We start from the raw sequence: 14958 nt of genomic DNA on the forward strand, positions 1-14958 counted from the left end.
GCATGCTTTATACATTTAATGCTTCCACAGCCCCTCTCAGCACCCAAGGGGACGCAACCCCTTGTAAAGCAGTATCTTGCAGGCCTCTCTCGAAATTATGGAGTATAAGGTGCTGTTTCAGTTATCAAAATCATCATTATCATGAAACATTATTTGCGGGCCCTTTTAAAATGTCAACCATTGTGATGTTCTAGCAGACGCTTTATCATTTCAGTCCTGACCACTTTAGAAACAATGCCGCCTCGTTTGTTGAGTTTAAGCCCCTAACACAACCAGAAAGTGTGGTGTGTTCTGTGATATATGCTACTTTGCTTCTTGCAGATTGGCCTTAATCTATTAAACACACTGGCAATGATAAAACAAGCCGGAGAAAAGAGGTGCATTACACAGTGTGTCTCGCTAAGTGGTGGGTAATGTATCACAGAGAAGAACATCCAGATGGTGTTTGTCTAGCTAGATAAGAACTATGGAGGTCTGTGAAGTGCCTGAGGCGGTATCACAGGTTAATAGAAGAACCAAACCGGATTTGTGGGCTAATCTTGGGTTGTTTGGAGCCAGTAAACCCCCTAGGGGAACGTAATGATATGTTAATAATGAATCCAGTTCAGAAGGTTCTGTGTGATAACCTTAAAGCTATGAATCACAGTCACCCATGGGGACTGGAACGGAGAAGACGCAGTGTAGCGGTTAAAGGTACAAACTCTTTAATACTGTTTCAGGGACTTGACACAAAATCCAAGCATTAAAGAGAAACAAAAAAAGCTTTATCTTATTTAGTTATTTCCATTCATTGGTAGAAGTCCTCAATTCCAACCATTCAACCTCATCATTTCATGTCTGTGTTAAGGATGAGAAACTTTTTTCAAGTGGACACATATGACAACATTCTGTGCAAATTAATATTTCATCAAATGTATATTATGTAACTCCTCCACAATCTCCTCTTCCTGTAACCCCTTCCTCTGTTGCTCAACTGCTAAAACTCTGACTCAGGCCCTCATTCTCTCCCGTCTCGATAACTGTAACCTGCTGTCCGGCCTTCCTGCCTCTCGCCTGTCTCCCCTACAATCAATCCTAAACACTGGTGCCAGAATCACTCTACTATCTCCGAAATCTGTCTCAGCGCCCCTGCTGAAATCCCTCTCCTGGCTCCCTATCAAATCCCTCACTCCTCACTTTTAAAGCTTTACACTCTTCTCCCACTCCTTACATCTCAGCCCTAATTTCTCGCTATGCACCATCCCGATTCTTGCGTTCCACTCAAGGATGTCTTCTCTCTACCCCTTTTGTATCTGAAGCCCTCTCCCGCCTTAAACCTTTCTAACTGACTGCCCCACACCTCTGGAATGCCCTTCCCCTCAATATCTGACTAGCACCCTCTCTATCCACCTTTAAGACCCACCTTAAGACACACCTGCTTAACGAAGCATATGAGTAGCTCTGTGGCTGATACTATACACCTCATACATAAATCTTGGCCCCTTGCAGACGCACTTACCAGAACGCCCTCCTACTGTCTCTGTCCGTTCTTCCTACCAATTAGATTGTAAGCTCTTCGGAGCAGGGACTCCTTTTCCCAAATGTTACTTTTATGTCTGAAGCACTTCTTCCCATGATCTGTTATTTGTATTATTTGCTATTTATATGATTGTCATGTGTATTACTGCTGTGACGCGCTATGTACATTAATGGCGCTATATAAATAAAGACATACATACATACACACATACATACATACATAACCCTTCAATGTCAAATGTTGCTTGCATTATTTGCCAGGAAATCACCAAAGTAAGATACATGTCCACATATACCTATTGTGTTTTCCCATTGTGGAACCTTTTCACTTGGAGATACAACCTCCTTCAGACCTCAAGCCTCTTGTGTGGACACGGTTTTTTCTATCTCATGCTCATGCCTGTACAAACTTCTGCTAAAGTCCACGGGTCCTTGACCTTTAAATAATAGCACTGCTGCTACCTGCCCTGCGTCTGGTAAAGTCTGCACACGTTTTAAAGAACCCATTGCTACAAATGAAATGTCCCGTATTAGCTGTGACCCGTTCCTGATGCACTTGCTGTAAGTGCAAATAGCGCAGGACACATCCGTATCTCTGAATTGGAATACACAAATAACGCCAGCCAGAATGGGCGACCTTCAAACATTGATTTTAGAGCTCGCATTGACGTCTAACATCTTTTTCACAGCAAGATTCTCCGATTTAGAACTTGGCACAACTAACCCCCAAGTCTTTCTTTCGTGTCTGGCATACAGGTTTCATTATTGATAAAATAACCTATTCCGGGGGTAGCCAACTCCAGCCCACAAGAGCGACCAACAGGTCAGGTTTTCAGGATATCCCTGCTTCAGCACCGGCGGTGCAGGCTTCGACTGAGCTGTCTTCAGCACAGCTGGCTCAATCAGTCCCAGCTTCAGCACAGGTGGCTCAATCAGTGGCTCAGTCGAAGATTGAGCCACCTGTGCTGAAGCAGGGATATCCTGAAAACCTGACCTGTTGGTCTCTCTTGCGGACTGGAGTTGGCCACCCCAGATCCATTCTCTATCAGTGTCCTTGTAGATGGAGTTGTCATACTGCTACTTGGTGCTTTGCCGTTCTTTTTAACACTGATATGTTCTCTTTTCAGAGCCGCCTCCCTGGCATCAAGGTGAAATATCTCTTCCTTGCGTGGCTGGGCATTTTCGTGGGCAGTTGGGTGGTATACATGCACTATTCATCGTACTCCGAAATCTGCAGAGGTCACGTGTGCCGCGTGATTATTGTAAGTACTGTGGGCTTATTGAATTGCAAATGCTTCTGAATGGGGGTTTATTACATTTCCTGCAGGATGCAGGAATTAAATAATAATAAGAAAGCTGATGTGTATCATGTAGGGTTGCAGGCAGCGGCCCCACAAATACTGGACACTTTGGTGAAAGTCGACGCTACAGCGTCCCCACAAATACTGGACACTTTGGTGAAAGTCTTGCTCAACACACACACAGCCCCCCTCTCACCTCACTCTCCACTCCATGCAGTTTCCTCCTCTCTTTGGCCCCAGGCTCCTGACGCCTCCTCCTGATTGACTGCATTACCCAGCAGCAGCCAGCCAAGATGGAGGAAGCTGCCCATCCCCCTAGCAACAGCCCCACTCTCTCCCTGCTCAGAGAAATCCTGCGCCCCCCTCCCCCCAAGCCGGTCAGGTTACTAAGTCCAGAGAGGTAATACCGGACACACACATGTGCAGTCGCCCTCTCATTTGTTACTGGACAGTATCCAAATACAGGACAGTCCGGGTTCAATACTGGAAACTTGGCAACTGTAGTAGCAAGACGCTATGTGGCGGGGTCCACAACAGTAGTGCAAATATCAGCCACTCTGCTGCTGCAGCCATTGTATTTCTCTCTGACACGGCATGCTCTTCCAGGACTATAGGGCAGAGGTTCTCAACTCCAGTCCTCAAGACCGCCCAACAGGTCAGGTTTTAAGAATATGCCTGCTTCAGCACAGGTGGCTCAATGTGCTGAAGCAGTGATATCCTGAAAACCTGACCTGTTGGTGGCCCTTGAGGACTGGAGTTGAGAACCTCTGTATTGTTATACAGCAATTATATGAACCCTGCTACATGGCAGTGACAGGGGAAGACAAATTCTATTGATGGTGCAGCAAAGATACAGAGTAGCAAGCACAGACTCTAAGAACTTTGTGACCATCCCTGGTTAGTCCAGCTGGAGAATGTGTCTTGGTGTTTGTTACAACTGTTGTGATAGGCACGAAGTGCTGACTAGTACTATCGTTGGTTTGCAAAGTGCCAACATATTCCGCAGCGTGGTACAATAGGGTTACAGAGAGGTTTAAATGAGATATATTGCAATGCTTTCTTAAATGTCTATAGCCAGTGGCAGATTTCCCGTTGGCGGCAAACTTTGGGGCCGGCAAAAATGTCCGCCCCATATGCTTTTGCCGTGCTCTCAGGCCTACCGTACCTAATGGGAATGCACTTACATGTGTAAACCTAGTGTGGCTAATAACAAAAAATCCTTAGGCAGTGTATGGGCACAGCTAGCTGCTAATGTGCAGCTATTTAAAGTGGGGGGGGTGGGGGTGGGGGAGAATCTCCTCCTTATCTCTCTTGTTCGGCCATATAAAACAAGCAGATTATACTAAAGGTGAAAGGGGACGATAGACAGCACTCTGATAGTGTTCAATTTATGCAATTGCAGGGTGCACGGAACAAAAGGGGACCCTTATTCCCCTGTATAGTACTAACAAATCTACGTAAGTACCAGCACTCACTGTCTAATAGCTAAATGATGAAAACAGTTGTAATGCAGAATATCTGCCACCCCTCACTTTGTGACATGCCCATTTGTGATACTGGTTTCTGCAAACACATTTGATTTATTTCTGGTTTGTTTTATTATTAAATGTTTATTCTGCATTACAACTGTTTTCATCATTTAGCTATTAGACAGTGAGTGCTGGTACTTACGTAGATTTGTAAACAGATTATACTGTTTCATTCTTAAAAAGAACGCGACATGAAAGAAGTTATGGTCAGTAAAATAAAGTAACAAGACCCTCCTCCATACAGTGTACAGCACATAAAACCCCCGCCTGTGAGCACATTCACACGTCTCAGATAGGTCTGCGACCCTGCCTTCCCCCATTATCCGCTTAGCAAACACTGCCGCCAGGGATTCTGGGTAATGACATGCAAATGAGCACTCAGGGGGAGTCACTGCCTGCATTCCCAGGGTTGGTTCTGCCTCCGTTTGAGTCGCCGCCCGCCTGCTTCCTCCTGGCAGCAGGAGAGAACGCTTCCATGAATAAAAGCAGAACTCTCTTATTGTTTTAATCAGCCGACTTTGGCGCCCGCCATTTTTATCTTTCTTTTAGGAGCTCTCTTCTTGCTCTTTCTTAAGCTGTTTTTATTTTATTATTATTTTTTAATCTGACACTTGGTTGAGACGATCGAAGTCTCGAACGTATTACGTGTCCGGGGCGTTCAAATAAATCTGTCCCCCAAAGCCTATTGCAGTCTAAAGGTTACAGTGGTAACCTCAGAACCCAGAGTTTCATCAAAGCAGGTTTTCTAACACCGGAAACCCCCTTTTTCTTTATTTTTTCAGAGCGGGTCCTGCTCTGGGCGCAAGATACTAAACTCAGACAGGCTTATAGGGAAGATTGCTGCTTTAAGCTGCAGACCAAGCAATATCCTCGTACATGTGTGTTTCTTTTTTTAATAAATCAGCTCTGTACTATGAGAAAATACTTGTAGCATTTTTTTTAAAAACAATTCTGAATTACATTTTAATGTATTATAATGTAACAAGCCTTGTTTGTTTCTATTGCAACCATTTACATAGTCACATCCCCTTCCTCTTCTGAAACAGGCTCTGGCACACCCCTTTTTGAGCCCTGCCCTCACTCTAGCAGTGCACCAATTGTATCTAGTGCCTGCCTGGTCACATGATCATCCCCACAGAACTTCGAATCTTTGGTCCTCTTCTGCTGCACTGACAGCCATTTAGTGAACCCCCGAACCGAATCTTCGCCGATCGATCACAGAAGAATGGATCGATCGGCAATGTAGCTAATTACTTATCATTGTTTGGATTGTATTGATGATGCACATATTAAAGAGGAAAAAATCAAACAAACAAAAAGACCCCCGGCAGCTTGGACAGCAGCTTTAAGACATCTAGTGGGTCAGCGTGTCTTTTTTTTTGACATATGGGGGCGCCTGCAAAGATTTCCATGTGGTGACCTACTCACGATGCCCAAGTCCAAACGAGCAGGCGTTTGTGGAATAAATTGAAGGGTGTATTTTTGTTAGAGTCTTCTAGCAAAGTAATAATTTATGGCACTGTGGAGCAATCATCAAGCCTCGTCTTCATCAAGAGATTCAAATGAAAGTACATCGCACATCAAAAGGGTTCATAAAGAAATAATTATTATTTCTGCCAATCATACAAAAAAAAATATTCTGATCTTTAGCTAGAATCACTGATTGCAGTAGTGTTTGGAGCAGGGGTTGCCAACGCCAGCCATCTAGGGCCACCAACGGGTCAGGTTTTCAGGATATCCCTGCTTCAGCACAGGTGGCTCAATCAGTGGCTCAGTCGAAGCTCAGTCTTTGACTGAGCCACTGATTGAGCCACCTGTGCTGAAGCAGGGACTGATTGTGCCACCTGTGCTGAAGCAGGGATATCCTGAAAACCTTACCTGTTGTTGGCTCTTGAGGACTAGAGTCGTTTAGAGTCATTGGTGTCATAAGCAATATCCAGGTTGCGAGGCGCTGAAGAGGAAGTTAGCGGAAGAAAGCTGAAGTATTGAAAACAGGACTGGGGATATTTAACGCAGCAGAAAATTCTAAAATATATCCAAAGCCAGAGTGCTGAACAGAAGAGAACAGAACAGAAGCACGTTTGCAAATGAAGTGGTTACATAAAAACTCACAGGTCTCACCCCCCCCCCCCCCCAGGAAATAGGATTCATATCATCATCGTATGTGTAGCAAGTCATTTTTTCCCCCTTCAACTATTTACTTCCCTATATCAGTAAATCAGCGGTGCGAGAGGCACACGCAGGAGGTCTTTTCAGGCCCATTTGGTGCCAAAAGTGCTAGTCTTGGGAGTGGTGCAGGGCTTGCAAGATACTGTATATTCATGTTCAGCTCCTGAAGTGGCTGTCGGGATGGATCTGTATTTTTCAGAAATGAAGCGCAGATTCCTATTTGTAGATATTCTTAGTAAGCATGAAGAAGGCAAACATGTATTGCATGTTCAGAACAATAATATGATGACTACTTTGGAGAAGGAGCAGTGAGTAAAGACACTGACTGGCACTGAGTTTGAAGCTGCAGAACCTGGTTCAATTCCTGGTGTTGGGACCTTGGGCAAGTCACTTTATCTCCCTGTGCCTCAGGCCCCAAAAACAGATTGCAAGCTCTACAGGGCAGCACATAGGAATGTTGCAGACACAGTCCCTGCCCAGACAATCTTATAATGGTGCCTGAGGCACAGGGAGATAAAGTGATTTGCCCAAGGTCACAAGGAGCTGGCACCAGGAATTGAACCCGGTTTCACACTGTGTCGTTATTACTGAGCCGCCCCTCCTTCCTCTTTGCCCAATGGAATAACAGAACATCTTCTGATTCTAACCTCTTCCTTCTCACACTATCTGCTTGTAGGACTTGCATCTGGGACTTTTATCCCGGCATTGACGTTTTTCTTCTTCTCCTGACATTCAATGTCATCCCCCTGCCAGGGAAGATTTTAGTCCCAGTCAAATGAGTGGAGCTTAAATCTTTCTGAACAAGAGGAAGACAGCTTCGCGGCAAATGCATCTTTATACTTCTATGTCTTGGTGTGTGTACGGCTCCGTTTGTGGGTCAATTAGCTTTTTCCCATTCTAGATATCGTCCTGCACATTGTGCTATTCAAGGTGTCCTCGGTCAGGTTCCTTTCCGTCTCGGGCAGCTGAATGTTACTGAGAAATCCATTCCTCTCTCCCCCATTGTGCTCAGACAAATGCCATCACCTATTCATTACACAGGCTCATAAATAAAGCATGGACGGTCATGCAGTACCTTCCTGGCTTGCTGTGTAGACAATCCTGGAGCTTTTGCAATCATTACACCGGTAAATCTCTACCTTTCAATGGAAACCGTTGTGGACACTTGGTTATCTGGCTAAATGCAGTAGAAGATGTCACAGGGGAACCATATGGTGTTAGGAACATGGCATGGAAGTTTATGATGAAGTAGATAGCAAATACAAATACCACTTGTGAGCACATTAACATGTCTCCCCATTATCTGTTAGCATGCAGTGCTTCCACTGCAGCCAGGGGTTCTGGGTAATGACATTGAATTTGCAGCCAGGGATTCTGGGTAATGACATGCAAATGGTCACTCCCTATTATGAAGTAGATGAAAGCTTTCTCCGTGAGCAAGTAATGTGGTCTGACAATGTGGTCCAAATGATCATTACATGAGTTCGGTTTTATGTCTATGAAATACAGACTTGTTTTTTAAAGCAGCAATGTCACCGCTCCAAAAACAAATATGCGTGTAAAACATATAATATTAGTATTTTGAGTATGTCCTGTTTTTTTCTTTAAATGTTTTTCTAGTGTTTAAAATAATGATTTTCTTAATCTCTTCTGGTAACCCTTAGGCCTCGGCCATGTTTAGCGCTTGCTGGCGGAAGCGTGCTGACGCGCGCTCCCGCTCAGCACTGAGCCCCTACAGCCGCAATTAGAGCGGCTTTAGTAGGGGCTCACCTGCGCTTCCGCAAGCGCGCGGTAGCGCAGGTCTTAGGGGAATTTAAAATTCCCCCGCTTGCCGGCGCGACAGGCCGGTCACGTGAGCGGTTCGCCCAATGAAGGCGAACCAGCTCCGTGACGTCACTGGCCCGCCCCCGGCCAGTGACGCGCCCGCCCCCTGACGGCCCGCTGACAGCGCTTGCGGTAAGCACCCGCTTTCCCTGCGCCTCAGCGCGCCTCAGCACGCCAGCAGGGAGCCTGGCCGAGGCCTTAGACTGCACTGGGCTCTGGGGTAGCAGCATTTTAATCTCCCGGACACTTAATATTTGAAATGCTTTTATCTCCTGAATGTAGCATCCGCTTTTAAAAATAAAAACAGCTTTGGAAATGGGAGGATCATCTAATATAGTAAGTAAACATGCCAACACATTGGAGATCAGCTGTCTAGTGCAGGGGTGGCTAACTCCAGTCCTCCTGGGCCACCAACAGGTCAGATTTATGGATATCCCTGCTTCAGCACAGGTGGCTCAACCAGTCCCTGCTTCTGCACAGGTGGCTCAACCAGTCTCTGCTTCAGCACAGGTAGCTCAATCTGTGGCTCAGTCTTTGAGTCACTTATTGAGCCACCTGTGCTGATGCAGGGATATTCTTAAAACCTGACCTGTTGGTGACCCTAACAGACTGGAGTTGGCCACTCCTGGTATGGTGCATCTGCTTTAAAGCAATTCCCACACTGAACCTGAGTAATAAAAAAATGTAAAAATTAAAAAAGAAACGGCAACACAATAGTTGTCTGGAACATTATTATCACGTCTCCAGAAAGGACTTGAAGGCGAATAAATAAATGTCTAGGAGTCAGATGTGCCTGCGTGTGTTCCTGGCATACAAGATGAGCCCGAGCCCATCACAACGTATAGCAGAGGGCATTGCGTGGAAGGAGGCACAGAATTCATTTGACGCTAACACAAAGCGCTGCCTGAACTGGGAAAGCAACGTAAGCTGCCAGAACATTTATTGTCTGGTGTATATATGAGGGAAACACTGCACACTCTGTCTAACAGTGTGATCGGCTGTAAGAACTCGGGTGAGACCAGCACCGTAGCTGCAAATATGCTGGTTGCAGGCAAAGGGGGATCCAGCAATGAAACAGAATAGAAATACCTTGAAGTTCTGATGGGTTGATGAATGATGCAGTGTATCTCTTAAACCAGGGGTGGCCAACTCCAGTCCTCAAGGGTCACCAACAGGTCAGGTTTTTAGGATAAACCCGGATCAGCACAGGTGGCTCAGTCTTCGACTGAAGGAAGGATATCCTTAAAACCTGACCTGTTGGTGGCCCTTGGGGACTGGAGTTGGCCACCCCTGGTAAGTCCATCACAAGGACTTAAATATAACGTCCAGCTTTGGAGGGAATTTTAATGTATCATTTTTAGTGTTATAAAAAACATGGGGAATTCATAAAAAAACAGAATCAGATTTTCGGTAATGTAAACCCTGACTCATAATTTACAACTGATTGAATTGAGATTTATTACTGTCAGACACAGAATGTGCAACTGCACCTTAAACAGGTTTAAGACATTTTCCATTTTCCTTTCTTGAAATGCGTTTACACGTTTTTTTTCTGAGTACAGTCATAACATTCGACTTCACAGAATAAATCAAAGCGGAGCAGTCATTTATGGTGAACTCAAAATTTACAGCTTTATGCAAGAAATATTGGAAAAAATGCATGCACTTTTAGGAAAGGTCTCTAGCGATACTGTACTTTTAAGGCACAGTTGAAAATTATGATTTGGAACAAGCCAGTATAACCAGCCTCACACTGAAAAGACCCAAAAGGTTGACACTACTGTCTGTGAGTAGGTTTACTAGCTCTGCACTTCTTTAACCAAAGCTGTGCTGAAAAGCTGTGTAATGCGGCAGGCATAAGCTTATAGGGCTCTATGTTAAAGTGGACATAAAGTAAAAGGTGACAATGTGTGCTCATTTGCATGTCATTACCCAGAACCCCTAGCTGCAGTGGAAGCATTGTATACTAAGAGATAATGGTGAGAAGCAGGGTTGCAGACCTGTCAGAGACATGTAAATATAATCACAAGTGATATTTTGATTTGGAACAATACAATCTGATATTTTAGTGCAAAGAAAATGCTTTACAGTACATTGCATTTCCGCTTTGGCAGTTAAAAGGTTAAAAATCCAACCCTAATGTAAAAAAATGTACTGGTTGGATCTGCTTCAGTAATCCAAAGCCATGTGGCAACCTTGCCCCTTAGGTGCACAGAACAACCATTAAGTGTTGAGGTAATGTGGGATAAGTCAGAGATTCCATATGTGACTGGCAGCACGGAGGGGACGTTCTGCAGATTAATGAGCTGTGTAGGCGGAAGAATGTTCTGCTTCCCTAACCCTCTCCTGGCAGAGAGCTGGGCATATGACAAGGTGGGCTGTGGTCTGCCACATTCGGGATTACCCCTGTCAGACTGGGAGACAGAAGGGAAATCTGCCTCTTCCTTTGCAATGCAAAGCCCCCCTCACAGATTTAGTGATCTATTTATTCAGAATAATGCACAGACAGAATGGTGCATCCTCACTGGGGCAGTTCTGATTTTTCTCTTGACAAATCTAATGACTGTTTTTACCAGTTAACCCCCAAATCGTTATCCAGTAATTAGTATTGTTGATCTTCACTACAGGATCTTTACTGTCCGCGGGTTTATTAACCTGGCAGACCTATTGTCTCAGTTTGTCTTAACATATACTTACTTATGTCTTAACTGTGCGGTGGCTGTGTGTGACTGTGTGTGTGTGTATGTGTGTGTGTGTGTGTATGTGTGTGACTGTGTGTGTATGTGTGTGACTGTGTGTGTGTGTGTGTGTGTGTGTGTGTGTGTGTGTGTGTGTGTGACTGTGTGTGTGTGACTGTGTGTATGTGACTGTGTGTGTGTGTGTTACGTCCATGCGTAGAGGCCCGCGTCCATGCGCAGAGGCCCGCGTCCATGCGCAGAGGCCCGCGTCCATGCGCAGAGGCCCGCGTTCATGCGTAGAGGCCGATGTCCATGCGCAGAGGCCCGCGCGTTGTGGGGCCTGCAAGCTTCTCTTCTGCACATGCGCTGGCTACAACCTCCGTGCGGCTTGTAATGCCCATACGTGTGACGGGCGCATGCGTGCGTGATGGGCCCATGCGCGTATGCGATGGGCGCGCCCATTAGTAGCGTCACGTCACTTTGTTACGGTTTTTCGTTACAAGGCAATACTTTTTTCCCATGAAAATATTGCAAAGACGTTTCACTTCTATATTAAGGGTGGGCTTGCAGTGTACATAGTTATTCAACATCATTATAAAGTGCTGCCTGTCTAGTTTTAATGCAGTGGGAAAGTTAAAGCAGCAAAATGTGAAAACTTACACGCTTAAAAAACAAACAATTAATTTCTGTAGTATTCGATAATAGTGACTGTTTTTTAATTTCTTTCTTTTATTCAACTCCGTGCCATTTTTTTATGAGTTTTAAAGCATCCTTTGATTTCTATAGCAGGGTTTAGCCCAGCAGTGCAAGATCTTTGCAACACTTTCTTGTTTGGGATAATTTGTTGCCAATGTTCCCAGCAGTTTGAGCTGCAAACTGTAACGATTGATAATGTTATATAGTTACATAGTTACATAGTAGATGAGGTTGAAAAAAGACACAAGTCCATCAAGTTCAACCTATGCTAAATTTAGACGACAGATACTTTATCCTATATTTATACTTACAGTATATTGATCCAGAGGAAGGCAAACAAAAAACCCCAGTGTCATATCATCCAATCATATCTCATAAGGAGGAAAATAAATTCCTTCCTGACTCCAAATACTGGCAATCAGATTACTCCCTGAATCAACATCCTTCCCATGTTTACTTATTTGTTTTATCACTGTATACATTTCCTTTCTAAAAAGATGTCCAACCGTTTTTTGAAGATATCTATTGTATCTGCCATCACTGTCTCCATGGGTAATGAATTCCACATTGTAACTGTCCTTACTGTAAAGAACCCTTTCCTTTGTTGCAGGTGAAATTTCCTTTCCCTCAACCTTAAGGGATGACCCTGTGTCCTTTGTACTGCCCTTGAGATGACTAGTTCTTTTGAAAGCTCCTTGTATTGTTCCCGAATATATTTTTATATAGTTATCATATCCCCTCTTATACGCCTCTTTTCTAATGTAAAGAAATCTAATTTAGCTAGCTTCTCCTCATAAATCAGATTATCCATCCCATTTATTAATTTGGTGGCTCTTCTCTGCACTTTTTCTAGTCTAATGTCTTTTCTATGGAGTGGTGCCCAAAACTGTATTCCATATTCAAGATGTGGTGTTACTAATGCTTTATAAAGGGGGATAATTATGTTTACTTCCCTTCCGTCCATTGCCCGTTTAATGCAAGATAAGATCTTGTTTGCCTTTGCAGCTACTGCATGACTTTGGGCACTATTGCTAAGCCTGCTATTTACAAGCACTCCTAAATCCTTCTCCATCAAGGATTCTTCTAATGTATCCCCACTTAATTTGTTCAGTAAATCGCCTGTTTATTCTTGTTTTCCAAATGCATAACCTTACATTTATCTGTATTAAACCACATCTGCCATTTACCTGCCCAAGTTTCCTGTCTCTCCAAGTCCTTCTGGATAGAAATTACATCCTGCTCTAATTCTACTACCTTACACAATTTAATATCATCAGCAAACATGGAGACTTTTCTCTTGATGCCAACCTCAAGATCATTAATAAATAAGTTAAAAAGCAGGGGTCCCCGTACCAATCCCTGAGGTTCTCCACTCACGACTTTAACCCAAACTGAAAAACTTCCATTTATGACAACCCTCTGTCTATCCTTCAACCAGTTTTCAATCCAGGTGCAAATACTGTTACTGAGTCCAATTTGTTTTATTTTGTACACCAACCTCTTGTGTGGAACTGTATCAAAATCCTTTGCAAAATCTAAGTAGCCCACATCAACTGCATTACCCTGGTCTAAATTCCTACTTACCTCCTCAAAGAAACAAATAAGGTTAGTTTGGCATGATCTATCCTTCATAAATCCATGCTGACTATAACTAGTAATGTTGTTTGACATTAGGGATTCCTGAATATTATCCTGTACTAAACCTTCAAGTAACTTCCCCACTGTTGATGTCAGGCTTACAGGTCTGTAATACCCCGGGTTGCGATCTAACTTCCTTTTTAAATATAGGCACCATATCTGCTTTATGCCAATCTTCTGGTACTGAGCCTGTGGAAAGTGAGTCCTTGAATATTAAATGTAATGGTTTGGCTATTACTGTACTTAGCTCCTTAAGAACTCTTGGATGTATGCCATCAGGGCCAGGTGCCTTATTTACTTTACTTTTATCAAGCCGCCTATCCACTTCTTCCTCAGGTAACCAGTTGTTTGTTACCTTAGTAATATTAGGATACATTGTAGCTGCTGAGTTACACTGACTGACGGATTGATAGAAACTGAAAGGCGGCCATTATGTTAGGCACACAATAAGGATTTTGACAGATTTATAACAGGAGCACCAAACGATTGCCAGCTTGGCTAAGAATGTAGAATAATACATTGTCACATGCTTTACATATACAACTATATACCCTTCCTACCCCCCCCCCCCCCAAAAAAAATGCTTGTGTTCTTAGGGGAGAAAGCTTCTAATGGATCTGGTCTGATGGCGGACGGAAAGGGGGTGATTCCTCCCCTTCCAATCTGTATTTAGTGATATGTTACCACTTTGGAGAAGCTGCCACATGATAGGAGTGTCGGAGGGGCCGTGGTACCCCTCTTTTCTTATATATCTATCTTTTAAAATAGCACCCATTTTTTTAGTATCAAAACATGGGGATTTTCCCGTCTCCCCTCAGCTGCATAATGGGTTGGGTAGTTTTTTTTTTTTTTGCACTATCTCCACTTGAAGCGTGCGAGCTTTCTGTTTCCATGGAGACCAGGGCATCCAATATTCAAGGCCTGAGCAGGGAGGTGACCGTGTCTCATTATGGCCTTCCCCAGGTCACGACACAGCCAGGTCAGGTCTCAGCTAGGCCGAGTCCTCCTCTAAATATGTCATCCCTGCTATATTTCTTCCCCCGTGCTCCTGTCAGCCGTATCTTCACACCACACTGTGGCTTCACAAAGCTGCCAATTGGGGCTGGCTGCATTTCACAAACTTTTCACGTCAGGGGGAGGCTGCTTGGTTTGTTAAGACCCCCCCCCCCCTCCAACAAGTGAGGTTTGAGGATATCCCTGCTTCAGCACAGGTGACTTAATCAGTCCCAGCCTCAGCACAGGTGGCTCAATCAGTGGCTCAGTCTTCGACTGAGCCACTGATTGAGCCACCTGTGCTGAAGCAGGGATATCCTGAAATCCTGACCTGTTGGGGGGGGGGGCTTGGGGACTGGAGTTGAGCACCCCTGCCTTAAGGTGCAACATTCATAGGAAAAAAGGGATCCTCAAGCCATTTATTAACCCATTCCCTGTCAGAACACCTGCGGATGAATCCCTGTGCAAATCAGTCTTCTACTTACACATTCGTTGACGCACGATTGGCCCATAGTGATGTGTTGCCGGCTGCTGGCCCTTCTAGTGCTGAAGGAGTTAAACACATATAATTGCTGCATATTTATAGTATTACTCTGATTTTCATTATTTAAA

General features: G+C 44.3%; 1 protein-coding gene across 1 annotated transcript in view; it reads left to right on the forward strand.

Moving 5' to 3' along the window:
* Positions 1–14958, forward strand: part of DIPK1B (divergent protein kinase domain 1B) — a 57126-nt gene that overhangs the window by 18375 nt on the left and 23793 nt on the right. The window contains exon 2 of the mRNA XM_075578909.1: positions 2646–2780. Within this exon, the coding sequence (XP_075435024.1) occupies positions 2646–2780 (135 nt within the window). The remainder of the gene's footprint in view (positions 1–2645; positions 2781–14958) is intronic.

This window comes from Ascaphus truei, chromosome 21 (genome assembly GCF_040206685.1).
Source record: "Ascaphus truei isolate aAscTru1 chromosome 21, aAscTru1.hap1, whole genome shotgun sequence".
NCBI lineage: Eukaryota > Metazoa > Chordata > Amphibia > Anura > Ascaphidae > Ascaphus > Ascaphus truei.